Here is an 18,760-nt window from a genome sequence, read left to right as displayed (position 1 = left end):
CTTGAGGACTCAGCGGTGCAACAGATGCCGGGGTGGCGCTCGAAACTAGGAGTTTCTGGTCCCGCTACCCCTCCACAGGAGCCAGTCTCTGTAGGTGTGGCTGGGCAAACAACTTCCCCCCACGGCGGTCTCTTGCGCCCTCCAGCGGCCGCTGGAGAGAGACATGGTGTTTGTTCACGAGGGATGCGAATAAAGATTTCTTTTTCAAACAAACAGGAAGTGCCTACGGAAGCCGACGGCGGCGGCGGCGGCGTCGGCCGTGGGGGGCCGGGCATGAGGCTGGGTGGCGACGCGAGTGCGGGCGGCGGCGATGAGCGACATAGTGGAGAAGACGCTGACGGCGCTGCCGGGACTCTTCCTGCAGAACCCTCCGGGCGGCGGGTCCGCGGCAGCCAAGCCCTCGTTCTCCTCGCGGCTGGGCGGCCTTATTCGCGGCATCACCGCGCTCACCTCCAAGCACGTAGGTGCCCGCCGGGCCCGCGGGGTCGGTCAGGGGACTGGGCGTGGTCCCCGCTCCGGGAGGCCCTGGCCTGCGGCGAGACTTGGGATCCGGCCCCCCGGCAGGACTCCGGATCTGTGTTTGTGCCGGTCCGTGGGGGACAGCGAGGCCGGATTTCCACACTTGGCGCTGGCACCGACTCATTGTTTGAGGGGGCAAATCCGATGTGATCCCTGAACCGTGACTTGAAAAAGTGAAAATACACAATACATAGTTTGTTTTGAGGATTAGATGACATGTAAGGCGAGTGAAAATATCAAGTACGATCATGTGTCAGGCATTCACCTTATACAAAGTTTCTTTCCTTACTCAATTTTTTCTCTCTCCCAGTCCCTTCAACTGCTAGATGTCACACATTGGAACACTGATCCTGACACCTGGACTTGCTGGTGAACATCTCTGGGTTGCTTAAGTTCTTAGTTTAGAACAATAGGTTGGGCAAAGAAAAAGCATAATTCTTTCAAAATGTAAAATTTACTAAGTCCATGCCTAAGACAGGCTTTGAAAATGAGCAGTTATAGTTAAGTTTCCACAGACTTTTGGTAGTTCCACGGCTTGTGTAAGATACTGACTCAAAGCTTCAAAGACTATATTTTAAAGGATCCGGTGTTTTGTCATAATTTGTTCAAAAGGTATCTGTGGAAGAAGGTTGTGTGTAAACATTAAGGGAAAAAATAAAATATGTTCCCTTCTCCCAAGAAATTTGTCATCCATCTTGAATTTAATGCAATATAAATGGCAGATGAGAAGAAAAATTGCTCAGAGTGTTTAAAATGTTATTTTTAAACTGAAATAAGTTGATTCTGTACTGGAGAGGGTTTCACATTCCAAAACCATTATTTGTGGACTTAATATTGTGTTTTTTTTCTTTCTGTCATTAGTATTTTTAATTTAGAGGTGTTGTTGGTTTACAGAAAAATCATGTAGAAAATAGAGTTCCAATGTATCCCCACATTATTAGCATCATGCAATAGTGTGGTATATTAGTTACAAATTGATGGAAGAATAGTAGTATAATTGTGCTATTAACTGTAGTCCAGGAACACTGTGTTAAAGCTTTGTCCTTTGCTAACTTTTATGAGGTGTTGAATGATATTTTAAGAAAGAATTTTAAATTGCAGATTAAATTGCAGTTTGAAATGCTACATAAGATATCCAAATGTGGCAATACTGCACCAGTAGATTTTGGTTAGCCACCTGATGAGTACCTGCTAATTCAGTGTGTGATTTAAAGATAGCATTATATTATAAAAAATGGAGTCAATTTTCAAGTGCTTAAGGGGGTGAACTACAATGCAGAAAGTAGCCGTGACCACACAGGATGTATTTATTGCCCTGTGTGTGAGAGAGAGAGAGAGGGAGAGAAAAAGATGGGAAGTGAGGTAAAGGATATGTGGAATAAGGAGGAAAAGATTGGGAAGAAGAATATAGTTTAAGGAAGAAAAGACTAATTTCTGTTTCTGCCTCTATTCTGTTTGTATTTGAAGACTCTTCACTTCTAAGGAGAAGGTGTGTGAATGTTAATTTGAGTCAATAGAGAATTTCTCTGTAACTCTTTGCACCTTTAATTTCTCTTAACCATTTTCTGCCAAATAGTCATTAAAGTAGGGGTTTTTAACAGGGTCCATGAACTTGAATTGAAATTCAAAAAAACAGTATTCTTGTGGGGACAGTTGGTGTAGGTGTGTTAATACACAGTATAATGTGAACCTAGCAAGGGGTCTGTGGTTTTCACCAGACTGGCAAAGGGATCCGTGGAACAAAAAAAGTTAAGAACCCCTGCATTAGGGGGACAATGAGCGACGGTAAAGGGAATGATAGGTTAGCCTGAAAATCATCTCTTCATGGATGGATTCTGATGGTGGAGAGATGCTTTTAGGTATATCTTAAGTGTGCGATTTTTATAACTTGCCTTTACAATAACATTTATTTTTTATTGAAAGAATCATAGATTATATTTTTCACTTTCTGAAAAATACTGTTACAGATTAAAAAGACTTAATCACCCATTTAAATATTTTTACTTTTTCAGGAGGAAGAGAAATTAATCCAGCAGGAACTGAGTAGTCTGAAAGCTACTGTTTCTGCTCCTACTACAACACTGGTAAGTTTACATCACAGTATCATTCGAATTTGAAATCTGGGCCACTGTGGACTCAGGCAACTCATGTGGCATCTAAGAGAGCAGGTACAAAAAACTTATCATAGTCAAAATCAGCTATAAATTGTAGTAAGTCAGACTTTAACTTTAGCCTTTTATTAATGATTGATAGCACAGGAGCAGAAGGACTTGTTTGGTTGGTGTCATGTTAATGCCAGCATGCTGATAATTACATCAAAATAGCAAAACTCATGGAACCCTAGTGCCGATGATCTTACTGTTTTAATGTGCACTAGGCAAAGGTTTGGATGTATCACTTAACATAATATTTTCAGACTTGAATCAATATATTGTAGATCTCTAATACTGCTATTAATACCGTTTTTGAGTATGAGTTGGTTGACAAGGTGGAATAATCATTTTCTTATTGTATAACTGAGGATATTGCATAGCAACTAAATTAGGACCCAATTGTTTTTAAACTTGGTTCCATATAATTTGATTTTCTGAACAATATTCAGCACCTATTTAATGAGTGTGTACTATGAGTGGGCCATGGTGGGGTTGTCCCTATACCTAGATTAAGACCCAGTTTTGTTTTATTTTGTTTTTAATATGATTTCATATAATGAGATTTTTCCACGCAGCATTCATTCAGCAAATATTTAGAGTGCCTTCTGTGTATAAGTCACTGTGGGAGTATTCTTCCTTTCATTTAAGACAAATATTGGGGTAATCAGTTTGCATGAGTATACGATCATGTATGTGAATAACACTTGAGAGATCAAAGAGAATATATATATTTTCTTTTGTGGTCATAATCATATGGTGAAACAAAACTTAAAAACGTAGTTAACCTCATATATTTATATGTGTTTGTGTATTCATATATGTTAGGTGTGTTTCTATGTGTGTATAAAGTCATTGTGTTTTATGGTCCTTGAGAGAAATGTCAACCAGAAATAGTTTTTTTCTTTTTACTTTGTTAGATTTTTGTTTTCTGCAGTTGGCATTTGTAGATGTAATTTTTTTGCTATAAGGCATAAACCCGGTATTGGATTAAGATAAATAGATAGTCTTTAGGGAGCCACAGTTTGGAAGAAAGATTTCATAATAATCATGTCTCTGAGGTGGTCCTGTAGAGGCTGGACACAGTTTGTTAGAGAAATTGTAAAGGGGGAATGTACATTGGGAAATGTACTCTAAAAATAAGAGAATAATAATGTATACAATGTAATTTTACTTAGAGTTCATGATGACTTTTGAAAAACTGTTAGGTTAAAACATTGCAAAATCGGTTGAAACTTAATGATTTAAATTAGCATTTTCTCTGCCAATTAATGTAGAAGGCCTTTGAAGAGGACTTCCAGTATCATTTTAAGTTTTTTTCCTCAGTATTTAATAGTCTTAATTAATGTGCTAATGAAGTAAATTTTATTGCTTTAAACACAAGTGACCTGAATTAAATTTTATTCCCCTAAGATTTTCCTATGGATTCTCTTTATAAACTAAATATATTTATGAAATATTAGACATTATTATCCTGCTTTAAAATATTTTTACTCTTTCCTAAGCATTTCATGATTTTGTAATCCTGTAAAATGTTAATTCTAATTAATTTTAGATATTAAAATAGTCTGTGAACTTTAGTTTGAAACATTTATATTTTTATTTCTGATTAAAATTTGTTGTGGATATAGAGAATACTAATATTTTCATGTAAATAAAACAAATGTGTAGAATCTCTTTAGAAAATTTTAGCTTATGTTGTAAATAATGAAAGATCCAGTTAAAAAATGAATATTATCAGACTGGCTATACCATTAATGAAATTGTGTCCTACAGTTTGTAATTGTGAGGGTTATTCAAAAAGAATGCTTATAAAACAAACTATTGTGTAATAGTTATAGCATAATAATTCTGAAGAAAGTCCAGGTAAAATTTGACTTTTAAATGTGAAAAGTATTTCTGTTGCAGAAATTATTACCAACTTGTGGGAATTTTATGGATGTTTTATTTGATAAAGTATATCAAAATGTTGTGCTAAATTTTAGAAGCCAAATAAGATCACTATGGATAAAATTTTGCCTGAGGACCATGTATCTCACATAATAGACAAATTTTATATTAGGGGCATATAGAATTATAAATAGCTACAGTTGATTTATTTTGTAGTGTTGCCACTAACAAAATATTTAACTACCAGTGAAATAGTTTTACTAAAATTAATACTATTAGTAATTAAGTTTAGGAGCCACTTTTATTTATAAAGTCTCATATTTGGCGATTAATATCTGGTGATTAATTCATAAGATGAACATTATCCCTTCGGTGCCGGAATTAAAGGATTCCCCTGCAAAATGCTTAAAAATAATTTAAAAAATCAAAACATTCTACTTTTTTATACAGTTGATGGATATTTCACTTTTCAGAAAATGATGAAGGAATGCATGGTGAGGCTAATATATTGTGAAATGCTTGGATATGATGCTTCGTTTGGCTACATACATGCAATCAAGTTGGCACAACAAGGAAACCTCTTTGAAAAGAGAGTAGGTATGTATATGCATACATACTTTCACGCTCTGATACTGTCCTTAAAGTTCTAAGCACTAAATAAAATGAACAAAGACAAGTGTACAATATGTTTTCAGAATACTTGCTTTGTAATTTCCAGAGTTTTAAAAGATAATACTTCAAAAACTCAAAGTCTGTAAGTTTTTCTTCATTCAAAGCATTTTAGAGTTATACAGAAGATTAAAAATTACCTGATCTTGTAATAAGGGTTACATGACTATATAAATTTGCCACAACTGATTGAACTATACACTTAAAATAGGTGGGTTTTCTTGTAAGTAAAATAAAAAGTCTGTTTAACCTCAGTTTAAAGGTCAGGAATGTTTCTTTATGGACTAAAACTGAAATTGACTTGAATAATTTTAGTCTGTTCTCAATGAAAGAAATGCTGTGAGGATTAGAAGTATCTTTTTAAAAATTTTGTTTCTGTAGTCTACCTTTAGTGCTGTCAGGAAAAATCCTTTCAGGGACTTAAATTTATTCATATAGGTTCAACCTTATATTAGAAGCACAAGAACTATATACTCAGATAGTAAAGGAACAGAACTTGCTCTTTATTTAAAGCCAGAGGTTGATAGTGTCATGTTGTCAAGGACCAGTATTCTTCCACAAATTCTGTTGACCTGTGCTGTCGAATGATGGGGTGGGATGTGAAATGTCTTGGTAAAGATTCGAGACTTTATTTATACAATATTGTGCTTATTCAGCCTCATTCTACCCAAAATGCTTTTCTGTCTTCAGGATATGTTATGTTCTTTCCTCCAAATAGAGTCCTTTGGCATCCTTTCCTTATTTCATATCAAATTTTAACTCTTCTGTGAGCATTCAAGTGGCTCCTATCATTTTTATCTTAGGGTGTTATGTATTCATTTATTATTGTTTTAACTACTAAACTAATTCTAAGATATCTAAAGGCAGGAAAATTTGAAAACAATAGTCAATAAATATTGAATGATAGATGGTATTGTTATTTTGTACAACTGTTGCTATTTTCTGTGTCTTAGACTTAAACATGTAGTTTTTCCATTTTATTTTAAAAATGTGTAAAATGTTATATTAGTCAAAAATTAAGACCTTATAAAAAGGTGTAATCAAAAAAGTCTCACATTCATCTCTATCCCCTTTATCCAGTTTACCCTCCACCTATAGGTAACTATTTTCATTAGTTTCTGATTCATTTTCCATTTTTTTTTTGAAAAGTCAAGCAAATTTATGCATACCCACTCCACACACTCTGTCTTCTACAAAAGGTAGTATTTTATATACTCTCTTTTATGCAAAAGATAGTACATATATATTATAGCTATATAGCCTCTTCTGTACTTTGTTTTAACATCTTCATTCTTTTTTTTAAAAAGATTTATTTATTTATTTATTTATTTATTCCTCCTCCCTCCAATTTCTGCTCTCTGTGTACATTCACTGTGTGTTCTTCTGTGTTTGTATTCTCATTAGGTGGCTCTAGGAACCGATCCTGGGACCTTCCGGAGTAGGAGAGAGGTGGTCATTGTCTTGTGCCACCTCATCTCCCTGGTCTCCTGCGTCTATTATTATCTCTCCTGTGTCTCTTTTTGTTGCGTCATCTTGCTGTGCCAGCTCTCCATGTGGGTCAGCACTCCTGCGTGGGGCAGCACTCCTGTGTGGGGCAGCAGTTCACGCAGGCCAGCACTCTGCATGGCCCAGCTCACCACACGGGCCAGCTTGCCTTCACCAGGAGGCCCTGGGCATCAAACCCTGGACCTCCTATTTGGTAGATGGGAACCCAATTGCTTGATGCACATCTGCTTCCCCATTTTCATTCTTTTATACAGTTGTGTAATATTCCATTGGGGGGTGTACCATAGTTCAACCTTTCCTCGTTGGTTGACATATAGGTTGTTTTGATCTTTGGTTCTCATAAATAATGTTGCAGTGAATAATCTTGTACATGTATTATTTTATATTTATGGAGGCTTATCTTAAGGGAGATTTACAAAGTAATTTTTATTGAGATTCAGTTTCTTTCTTAGGAAAATATTTTATTGCCAGCTGGAGAACTCTATATCTATAGGTATCAAATATTCTTAGAGAAGTTAGAGATTTACAGAAAAATCATCCCAAACAGAAATTCTGTCCCAATTAAATATTAACTCCCCATTCCCTGTTCCTACCCCCTCCCTGGTAAACTGTGTTCTAGTTTCTGACTCTATGAATTTGTTTATTCTGATTATTTCATCACAGGGAGATCATACAATAGTTGTCCTTGTATCTTGCTTATTTCACTCAACATGTTGTCTTTAGGGTTCATCTATGTTGTTTCATGTATCAGAATTTCATTCCTTTTCATACCTGAATAATATTCTATTGCATATATATACTTTATTTTGTTTATCCATTCATGTGTTGGTGGACATGTGGGTTGCTTCTTTCTTTTGGCTATTGTGACCAATGCTGCTGTGAACATCAGTGTGCAAATATCTGAGTCCCTGCTTTCAGTTCTTTTGGATATATATCTAAAAGTGGGAATGGCAGGTCATATGGTGATTTTATAATTAACTTTTAAGTATAATTCTATACTTAACATCAAACTATTTTCCACAGTAGCTGTACCGTTATACATTCCCACCAACAATGAAGAGTGTTTCTATTTCTCCACATCCTTTCCAATACTTGTTATTTTTTGTTTTTTGAATAGTAGCCATGCTAGGGTGTGTGAAATGGTGTCTCATTGTGGTTTTGATTTACATTTACCCTGGGGCTAATGTTGAGCATCTTTTCATGCGTGTTTTGGCCATTTGTAGATCTTCTTTGGGGGAAATATCTATTCAAGTATTACACTCATTTTTAAATTGTGTTATTTTTTTCTTATTGAGTTGAAGGATTTCTTTATATATTCTGGATATTAAAGTCTTATCCAGATATGTGGATATGTAGTTTCCAAATATTTTCTCCCATTCTGTAGTTGTCTTTTTACTTTCATGATTAAGTCCTTTGAGGCCAAAACTTTTTAATTTTGAAAAGGTCCAGTTTATGTATTTTTTCTCTTGTTGCTTCTCCTTTTGGTGTAAAGTCTAAGAAACCGTTGTCTAACACGAGGTATTAAAACTGCTTCCCTATGTTTTATGGTTTTGGTTCTTGTATTCAGTTCTTTGATCCATTTTGAGTTGATTTTTGTATGTGGTGTGATGCAGGGGGTCCTCTTAAATTCTTTTGTATGTTGATATCCAGTTTTTCCAGCACCATTTGCTGAAGAGATTATTCTTTCCCCATTGAGTGGTCTTGTCACCCTTGTGAAAAATCAATTAGCCATAAATGTGAGCCTCTATTTCTGAACTCTGAATTTGGTTCCATTGGTCTGTATGTCTGTCCTTGTGTCAGTATCATGCTGTTTTGACCACTGAAGATTTGTAATCAGTTTTAAAATTGCAAAGTGTGAGTCCTACAGCTTCATTCTTCTTTTTCAATATACATATATATATTTTTTGCTATTTGGGGATCCCTACCTTTCCATATAAATTTGATGATGGGCTTTTCCCATCATCAATTTTGATTGAATTTTTATGTTGCTTAGGATAGAATTGACATCTTAATGATATTTAGTTTCCTAATTGCTGAACATGAACTGACCTTCCATTGATTTAGGTCTTTTATGATTTAGCAACGTTTTGTAGTTTTCTGTGTATAAATCCCTTACATCGTTGGTTAAATTTATTGCTAGATATTTGATTCTTTTAGTTGGTATTGTAAATGGAATTTTTTTCTTAATTTACTCTTCAGATTGTTCACTACCCATGTATAAAAACACTACTGATTTTTGCATCTTGATACTGTATCCTGTCATTTTGCTAAATTCATTTATTAGATCTAGTACTAGAAGTTTTGCTGTGGATTTTTCAGGGTTTTTCTTATAAGATCATGTCATCTGCAAATAGGGGAAATTTTATTTCTTCCTTTCTTATTTGGATCCCTTTTATTTCTTTTTCTTGCCTAATTGCTCTTGCTAGAACTTACAGTACAGTGTTAAATAACAGGGATGACAGTGGGCATCCTTGTCTTGTTCCTGGAAACTTTAATATTTCACCTTTGAGTTTGATGCTAATTGTGGGTTTTTCATATATGCCCTTTGTCATGTTGAGGAAGTTTCCCTGTATCCCTAGTTTTCTAAGTGATTTTGTCAAGAAGTGCTGCTGGATTTTGTCCCATGCCTTTTCTGTGTCAATTGAGATGATTGTATTTTTTTTCCCCTTTGTTCTATTAATGTGTATGTTATTAATTGATATTCTTATGTTGAAACATTTTTGCCTAGTGAGATAAGTCCCACTTGATCACAATGTATAATTCGTTTTTTTTTTTTATAATTCTTTTAATATGTTGTTGGATTTGGTTTGCTGCATTTTGATAAGGAGTTTTGTATCTATGTTGGTCTGAAGAAGTTTTCTCTACTTATGGTATCTGTCTGACTTTGGTATTAGAGTGATACTGGCCTCATCAACTGAGTTAGGGAGTATTCCCTCTTCCTCAATATTTTGAAAAGTTTGTGTAGGATTGGTGATACTTCTTGGAATATTTGGTAGAATTCCCCTATGAAGCCATCTGGTCCTGGACTTTTCCTTGTTGGGGTGTTTTTGATTAATGATTCAATCTCTTTACTAGTTGTTCTCTTGAGATCTTCTAGTTCTTCTTGAATCAGTGTAGGTAGTTTGTGTGTTTTTGGGTATTTGTCCATTTCATTTGGGTTACTTAGTTTATTGGTGTACAGTTGTTCATGGTATCCTTTTTTTTAAATGTAGTTTTAGTCTCACACTATACCATAGTATCTTCTTAAAATCCTTTTATATTTTGTGTTGGTAGTTATTTTCCGCCTTTTTTTTCTGATTTTAGTTATTTGGTTCTTCCTCCTTTTATTTTTTTGTCAGTCTAGCTAAAGGTTTGTCAATTTTTTCATTTTTTCAAAGAAACAACTCTTGGTTTTGTTGATTTTCTATCAATTTTTAAATTCTCTATTTCATTTATCTCCACTCTATCTTTGTTATTTCTTTCCTTCTGCTCACTTGGGTTTGTTCAGTTAGTTCTGTTTCTAGATCCTCCACTTGTGAGGGCGGGTTTTTGATTTGAGGTATTTCTTCTTTTTTATTGTAAGCATTTAGAGCTATAAATTTCCCTCTCAGCTCTGCATTTGCTGCATCCCATAAGCATGTTGTGTTTTTGTTTTCATTTATCTCAAGATATTTCCTAATTTCCCTTGTGATTTATTCTTTCACCCATTGGTTATTTGATTGTATTATTTAATTTCTATAAATTTTTGAATTTTCCATATCTCCCACTGCTATTGATTTCTAGCTTCATTCTATTGTGGTCAGAGAAGATACAGTGTATGATTTCAGTATTTATTGATTTATTTTGTGATCTAACCTCTGGTCTCACCTGGAAAATGATCCTTGTACAGTAAAGAAGCGTGTATAATTCTCCTGGTATTGGCTGAAGTGTTCGAGATAAATCTGTTAGATATAGTTGGTTTAGAGTATTGTTCAAGTTTTCTGTTTCCTAATTCATCTTCTGTATAGATGCTCTATCCATTATTGAAAGTGGTATAATGAAGTCTCCTACTATTAATGTAGAACTATATATTTCTCCCTTCAAATCAGTCAATATATGCTTTATGTATTGGTGCTCTACCATTAGGTGTTATGTACCTACAGTTGTATGTTTTCTCGTTGAATTGACCTCTTTATCAGTATATAGTGACCTTCTTGTCCCTCTTGACAGTTTTGACTTCATGTCTGTTTTATCTGGTATTATTAAACTAACCCAGCTCTCTTTTTAAGTTATTTGCATAGTATATTTTTTTCTATCTTTTCAGACACCTTATGTTTATGAATTTCAGTTAATTCTTTTGTAAACAGCATATAGTTGGGTCATGCTTTTTAATCCATTCTGTCAGTCTCTGCCTTTTGACTGACGAGTTTAGTCCACTTAACATTTAAGGTAACTGCTGATGATGCAGAACCTTCTTCTGCCATTGTACTTTTCGATGTTTGTAACTCTTACACCTTTTTTGGCCCTCAGTTCTTCCATTAATGCCTACTTTCCTATTCATTTGATTTTTTTTGTAGTGTACTATTTTGAGTCCCTTCTCCTTTCTTTCTTTATATATTTTTCATATAGTTCCTTTGTGGTTATCATGAGGCTGAAATTTAACATCCTAAATATATAACAAACATGTTTGATTTGCTACCAACTTAACTACAGTAGGATACACCTACACTCTTCCTGTACCCCTCTGACCCCCCACCTTTTTGTTTTACTTCTTACAAATTATATCTTTATATATTAAACGTTCTAAACCATAGATTTATTGTTACTTTTTTATGCATTTGCTTTTTAAAACCTGCAAGAAGTAAAAAGTGGAGTCACATACCAAAAAAAAGAAAAAAGAAAAAATACAACAGTACTGGCATTTACTGTATGGTTTCCTTTACTGGAGGTCTTTATTTTTTTCTACTGCTTTGATTCACTGTTTAGCATCCATTCCTTACATTCTGAAGTACTCCCTTTTGGGTTGTTTGAAGAAATGAACTTCCTCAATTTATGTTTATCTGGGAATGTCTTAATCTTTCCCTCATTTATTGAAAGAAAGTCTTGCTGGATATGAAATTCTTAGTTGGCAGTTGTCTTTCATCACTTTAAACATTTCGTCCCACTCCCTTCTTGCTTCCGTGGTTTCTGATGAGAAATTTGCATTTAATCTTATTGGGACTCCCTTATATGTAACATGTTGCTTTTCTCTTGCAGCTTTTGTAACTCCTTATTCTTGGCATTGGACAGTTTGATTACCATGAGTGTGGGTGTAGTTCTTTTTGGGGATCCTTTGAGTTCTTGAATGGGCATATTCAAGTCTTTTGCTAAATTTTAGACGTTTTCTGCCAATATTTCTTTGAATATTCCTTTTGCTCCCTTTTCTCTTCTCCTTCTGGGACTTCCATAATGGATATATTGGTATGCTTGTTTATGTCTAATATGTCTCTTAAGCTCTGCTCACTTTTAAAATTCTGTTTTCTTTTTGCTCTTCAGCCAGAATTATTTCAATGCCTTGCCTTCGGGTTCACTGATTTCTTTCTTCCCCTGACTCCAGTCTGCTGTTGAAATCCTCTAGATTTTTCATTTCAGTTATTGTCATCTTCAACTCCAGTATTTCTGTTTGGTTCCTTTTTAAAATTTCTGTCTCTTTGTTGAGATCTCCCATGTGGGAAGCAGGAGCTCAACTGCTTGAGCCACAGCTGCTCCCCCAGGTATTCTTAATGTATGCTAATGAATAGAAATGTTCTTTTAAGATGACGTTTACTCTTTCTTTTCCTTTTTTTTTTCCCAGGAGGACCAGGTATCGAACCTGGGACCTCGTACATGGGAAGCAGGCACTCAGCCACTGAGCTACATCCATTTCTCTAATCTTTCTATTTGCCTTCATTCTGATATTGCCTCTTCTCTCACCCAACATTTCTAAAGCCAGCTTTGGTGCTTTCTTCAATGGAGAATGCCTACTTATTTTTTGTTTGAATTTGCTGAATAAGTATATTTTATTACCCTTTAAGTCAGGCTTTATTCTGTGAGCTCGTATTTATCTTCATTCTACAGCTGAGAAAACAGGCTCAGAAAGTCAACTCACTGAAGCTAATAAATCGTGGGGCCAGAATGTGAGTTGAAGCCGGTATTCTTATCCTATTCCTCATTCTTGGTTGTAGTAAATATTCTTTGTAATCATAGTTGTTATTCTTTATTGCCTAGAAACATTTTCTATTTTTTGAAACACAGAATATCTTTTTCCCTGTGTTCTGATTATAAGGAGAGTTAGGATGTTCTTGGTAACAGGTAGAATTAAAGTTTCATTGATATAATCTTTGAATTAGTTTATCTTTTTGTACCTTGGTGTATTAGGGTTCTCCAGAGAAACAGAACCAACAGGATACACAGACACACACACATATACATATATATATATGCATACACATAGACACATATGGAAATATTAAGTCAGTTTTAACATGTTTATTATAGGAATTGGCTCATGTGACCATGAGGACTAGGAAGTCTGTAGAGCAGGCCACAAGCTGGGAACTTTTTTTTAAAAAAAGATTTATTTATTTCTCTCCTCCTCTTCCCCCAGCCCCCATTGTCTGCTCTCTGTGTCCATTAGCTGTGTGTTCTGCGTCTGCTTGCGTTATCTGGTGGCACTGGGAAACTGTCTCTTTTTTTGTGTGTCATCTTGCTGTGTCAGCTCTCTGTGTGTGTGGCACCACTCCTGGGTGGGCTGTGCTTTTTTCACACGGGGCGACTCTCTTTCCGGGTGCACTCCTTGTGCATGGGATGCCCCTACGTGGGGGCGTCCCTGTGTGGCAAGGCACTCCTTGTGGCAGCACTGTGCATGGGCCAGCTTACCACATGGGTCAGGAGGCCCTGGGTGTTGAACCCTGGACCCTCCGTATGGTAGATGGACGCTCTATATCAGTTGCGCCACATCTGCTTCTCAAGTTGGAAACTTGATAGTGATGTTAAATTCCCCAGGCGAAGCTGGCTGACTGAAATAGAGATAGATGTTTTTCTTTCTGTCTGCTGAAATCATTAGTTCTGCATTGTAGGCCCTCAGCTGATTGGATGAGACTTCTCTCATTACTGAAGGCAGTCTCCTTTATTGATCAGCCAGTCACCTGACTAATAATTTAAATCCATGAAATACTCTTACAGTTACAGTCAGGCTAGGACTTGCTTGACTAAACAACTGCATATATAACCTAGTCAAGTTGACAGATGAAATTAACCATCACACTTGGTATTGGTGATTTGGGTGTGAGTGGTACCTTGGCTGAACAGGTGAGTTCTCAGCAGTCTGATAAGACCGAATCTCTCCTTTTAAATGTTCTTTGGGTGGTTTCCTCATTTCTTCCTTGGCCCTGCTCACATTTTTTCCTCTCTTATGAGGAAATATCTCTGTTCCTCTGAGTTTTAGTGAAGATACTGCAGAGGGTCGTACTGCTACTTCTGTGTTGGTGTTGAAACTAGGAAGTTACTGTTTTCTCATGCAACCCAGCCGTCATGATGGGGATAGTTAACACCAGTATCCTTAACCACAGGGCTGAAGGAATTGAGAAGAATGGGAGTCAGAGAATAAGGCCTCAAGGTAGAATGTATGGAGATGCATTGGAGCATAAAAAACATGCCCTGGACTCAGACTCTCTGGGTTTGAGTCTTGGTTCTACCATGTAATAGCTATGCACCTTGGACATTACCATTTGGGGCCCTCACAGTTATACTGAGGGTTAATAATAGTACCTACCACATAGACTTGTTGGTAGTTTAAATGAGATAATACTTGTAAAGTACTTGACCCATAGTAACTGACTAATGTTACACACAACAGAGGAAATTACGTGGACTATCTAGATCCCATATATATGACATTTACTGTAGTATTTATGGGTTTCCTTAATTCTAAGCTGTACATTTTCATATTTTAATATTATTAAAATAAGAATGCATATTTAAGGCAACGAGTGCATTTAAATGTAACGTGTTTCTTTCCTCAAAAGCTGTTATTTGTATAACAGTGTGTCTCTAAAATGAGAAAATAAGTATTGTTTATGGCTTAATATATGATTTACATTATATAGGTTGGTATTAAAAAGCTTACTCAACAATACAAATAGCCAGTAACTCACTATTAACTACAATAGCTTTTAATTTTTATATACTTATTTTTTTGCCTGTAAGATAGAGAATGTTTCGATTGATAGTATAGACATCTGTAGAGACAGTAGCAAGTAAATATTCCTAATGTCATTTTTAGGACTTCTGGTGTCTCAGCCACTTTTCCATTTCAGGTATGTCTTGTGAAATACTAAATTCTAAAGATTTCAGGAAGAAAAGCCCCTGAAATCTTCTTTACTGAAGATTTCTGAACCTCATATTTCGAAATTTGTTTTTACATTTACCTTTTTTAAAACATATACTTTTAATTTTTTAAAGAAAGCTATTTAGATTACATAAATGTTACATAAAAAATATAGGGAAGTCCCATATGCACCACTCCCTATACCTCCCACATTTTCCCACATTAACAACATCTTTCATTAGTGTGGACATTTGTTATATTTGATGAACACGTTTTGTAGCATTGCCACTAAGCATGGATTGTAGTTCACATTGTAGTTTACACTCTCTTCCACACAATTTTATAAGTTATGGCTAGATATATAATGACCTGTATCTGTCATTGCAGTATCATTCCAGACAATTTATCTTTAACTGATATCTTGTCTCTTAAATTTGGAATATATATTGCTTTGTGTACCTTCTTTGGAAAGATCTGTTTTTTGGCAGGTAGTTATGAGACTTTTCCCCTTAACTTTTTTAGGTTATTTGGCTGTTTCTTTGTTTTTACATGAAAATCATGAACTGCTGCTTCTCCTTGTGAACACAGTTGTAAAGGTACTGTATTGTGTATTGGTTAATATGAAATCTCAAATTATTCCTGTAGGGATCTGACATTTCTCCTCAATCATATTGAATTAGATAATTTTGGAAGAACATAGGCTTAGAAACATCTTTTATTTTTATTTATTTATTTTATTAAATTGTCTTTTTTTTAAGGTACATAGATCACAGAAAATGTTATATTAAAAAATGTAAGAGGTTCCCATATACCCTACCCCCCACCCCACTCTTCCAACATCAACAGCCTCTTTCATCATTGTGGCACATTCATTGCATTTGGTGAATACATTTTGGAGCACTGCTACACCACTTGGATTATAGTTCACATTGTAGTTTACACACTCTTCCAGTACATTCAGTGGGTTATGGCAGGATATGTAATGACCCAGCATCTGTCTCTGCATATCATTTAGGACTACTCCAAGTCCCCAAAATGCCCCCACATCTCATCTCTTCTTCCCTCTCCCTGCCCTCAGCAACTACCATGGCCACTTTCTTCAGATCAATGCTACAGTTTCTTCCATTACTAGTCGCAATAGTTCTATAGTAGAATACCAGTATGTTTACTCTAATCTATATTTTATTCCTTCATCCTGTGGACCCTGGGTTGGTGATGTCCACTCCACCTCTATATCAAGAGGGGGCTTAGATCCCACGTGGTTGATGGATGCGATTCTCTTGCTTGGAGTTGTAGGCACTCTCGGTTCCCAGGTGTGGTGGTTAGAAACATCTTTTAGATCAGTTTTTATATCTATAAAATGGAGCTAATAGAATTTATAGAGTTGTTTATGTTGAATGACTGTAAAGCTATAGCTGCTATTATTATTATTTATTAATCTTGCATTTAAGAAAACAGAATTATAACCAGATCTCCAGGTTCTTTGTTAGGTACAGTTTTTCTCTAGGAACTATTCTAGTGAGATATATATGTAAATTGAACAATAGAAGTCTAAATTCTAAAGAGGCATTTTGAAAGGAAATAGAATATAATTGGATAACTGAAATGGACAGATAAAAACATAATTAAACCACACTCACAGTATTTTTTCCTGGTAAAGTTTTTACCAAAATTAATAATAAAGCACAATTGGATGGTTACACTTTTTCCTGTTTGTGACACCTTTTTGATGTGTATGTATGTATATTTTCTGACTTTTAAGTCAATATGCCATATTAAGGTATTGTTACTCAAATTTTTTCCATACTCTTAACATATTTTTGGGTTCTATTAGAATTATTTATAAACTGTCCATATCTATGTATATATGGATGCATGCATTTTTTTGCATTTATTGTAGAATAACTTCCTCTTAAACTCCATTCATACTATTGCTGATTAATAAGAAAAATTCATAAAATTATGTTACTGGTTTACATAAGTTTTAAAGGATATATATAAAAAAGGAAACTACATTGACCAATATCAGATCAGAAATACAGTTTCTTTTTTTTTCAGTTGCTATTTGGCTGTATTGACTTATTAACACAAATGAAATAAATAGGGACAGAACATTCCTATAAAACAAAAAGCCTAAATATAGAAATTAAGCAAAGTTAGTGGAAAACTAAGTAGAACTGTTGTAATATTGAGCTCATCATCCCTGGTCCAAATTTTGCACGGAATGTTTTCTTTGCTTAATAATTATTTCAGGACTTGCAGAGTACTAACCTGGTAGAAGTATGTATGGCACTTACAATTGTCAGCCAGATCTTCCCCCGAGAAATGATTCCAGCTGTTCTTCCATTAATAGAAGATAAACTGCAACATTCTAAGTAAGTAAATTATTTTTGGGTAAGTGTCTCTTACCATCTATTTCAAAACAAAAATTTATACTTGAAAATTTATTGTAACTTTGACTTAATACTACCAGAGTAGAGAATAATCTTTAATAGATGTAATGCAAATATTCCCAGTAGGATTGTCCTTTATATGGGTTTAGAAAAATGTTATGCAGCTTTCAAAAATTAAATTGACAGTGAGTCTTAGTATTTTTAGTAATCCTGGCTTTCCTTCCAGTTTTACCACTAATGAGCAGTGGTCCTAGTTTTCCCTTGGCTATATGGGGTTGGTTTAAGCTCCTTAGTTCTCACGAAATTGTTTCTAGGATAAAATGAATTAATGGAAAATGTTTGAAAATGGTTTAAGTGCAAAGGTTTGATGTATTGGGAATATGCTTTTATATCAAAACTACAGTATTCAAATTCTGTTTTGTAGTAGAATGTATCCAAATGAACATTAACTGGAAATATCTTTGCTAATCTTCTCTCGTTACCAGCTTGATGAGCTTTCTCATCATACTTGGAATTATTTTTTGACCAAGCCCCTTAGCTACATAATCTTTTTTTTTTTTTAAAGATTTATTTATTTATCTCCCCTTGCCCCCTGTTGTCTACTCTCTCTGTTCATTCGCTCTGTGTTCTGCGTCTGCTTGCATTGTCTGGCTGCTCTGGGAAACTGTGTCTCTTTTTTTTTTGTTGCATCATCTTGCTGCATCAGTTCTCCGTGTATGTGGCGCCACTCCTGGGCGGGTTGTGCTTTTTTCACGTGGGGTGGCTCTCCTTGCGGGGTGCACTCCTTGTGTGTAGGGCTCCCCTACACGGGAGCACCCCTGAGTGGCATGGCTCTCCTTGGGCACAGCAGCACTGCATGTGGGCCAGTTTACCACACGGGTCAGGAGGCCCTGGGTATTGAACCCTGGACCTTCAATATGGTAGGGAGATTCTCTATCAGTTGAACCACATCTGCTTCCCAGCTTCATAATCTTTAAAGCAAGGAAAAACTTTGTAATCATTTTCCTTTTTTCCTCTCTGATTACAGTATTTTAGATATACATTCTTAATTTTTTAAAGATTTATTTATTTCTCCCCACCCCTTGTTGTTTTGTGCTTGCTTTCTGCTTTCTGTGTCATTTGCTGTGTGTTCTTCTGTGTCTGCTTGTCTTCTCTTTAGTTGGTGCTGGGAACCGATCCTTGGACGTTCTGGAGTGGGAGAGAGATGCTCAGTCTCTTGCGCCACTCAGCTCCCTGGTCTGCTGCATCTCTTATTGTCTCTCTTCTATATTTTGTTGCATCATCTTGCTCCACCAGCTCTCTGCATGGGCCAGCTTGCCTTCATGAGG

General features: G+C 35.6%; 1 protein-coding gene across 1 annotated transcript in view; it reads left to right on the top strand.

The window, feature by feature from the left end:
• The first annotated feature begins 210 nt into the window (after positions 1-210).
• The window catches only part of AP4E1 (adaptor related protein complex 4 subunit epsilon 1), a 94,017-nt gene continuing 75,467 nt past the window's right edge, over positions 211-18,760 (top strand). The window contains exons 1-5 of the mRNA XM_058294199.2: positions 211-460; positions 2,532-2,603; positions 5,033-5,156; positions 15,562-15,635; positions 17,293-17,414. Coding sequence (XP_058150182.1) covers positions 311-460; positions 2,532-2,603; positions 5,033-5,156; positions 15,562-15,635; positions 17,293-17,414 — 542 coding nt within the window. The 5' untranslated portion in view covers positions 211-310. The remainder of the gene's footprint in view (positions 461-2,531; positions 2,604-5,032; positions 5,157-15,561; positions 15,636-17,292; positions 17,415-18,760) is intronic.

This window comes from Dasypus novemcinctus, chromosome 3, assembly GCF_030445035.2.
Source record: "Dasypus novemcinctus isolate mDasNov1 chromosome 3, mDasNov1.1.hap2, whole genome shotgun sequence".
In the NCBI taxonomy this organism is placed as follows: domain Eukaryota; kingdom Metazoa; phylum Chordata; class Mammalia; order Cingulata; family Dasypodidae; genus Dasypus; species Dasypus novemcinctus.
Note: the sequence above shows the minus strand (reverse complement) of the source record. Positions and strands in the feature narration are given on the sequence as shown.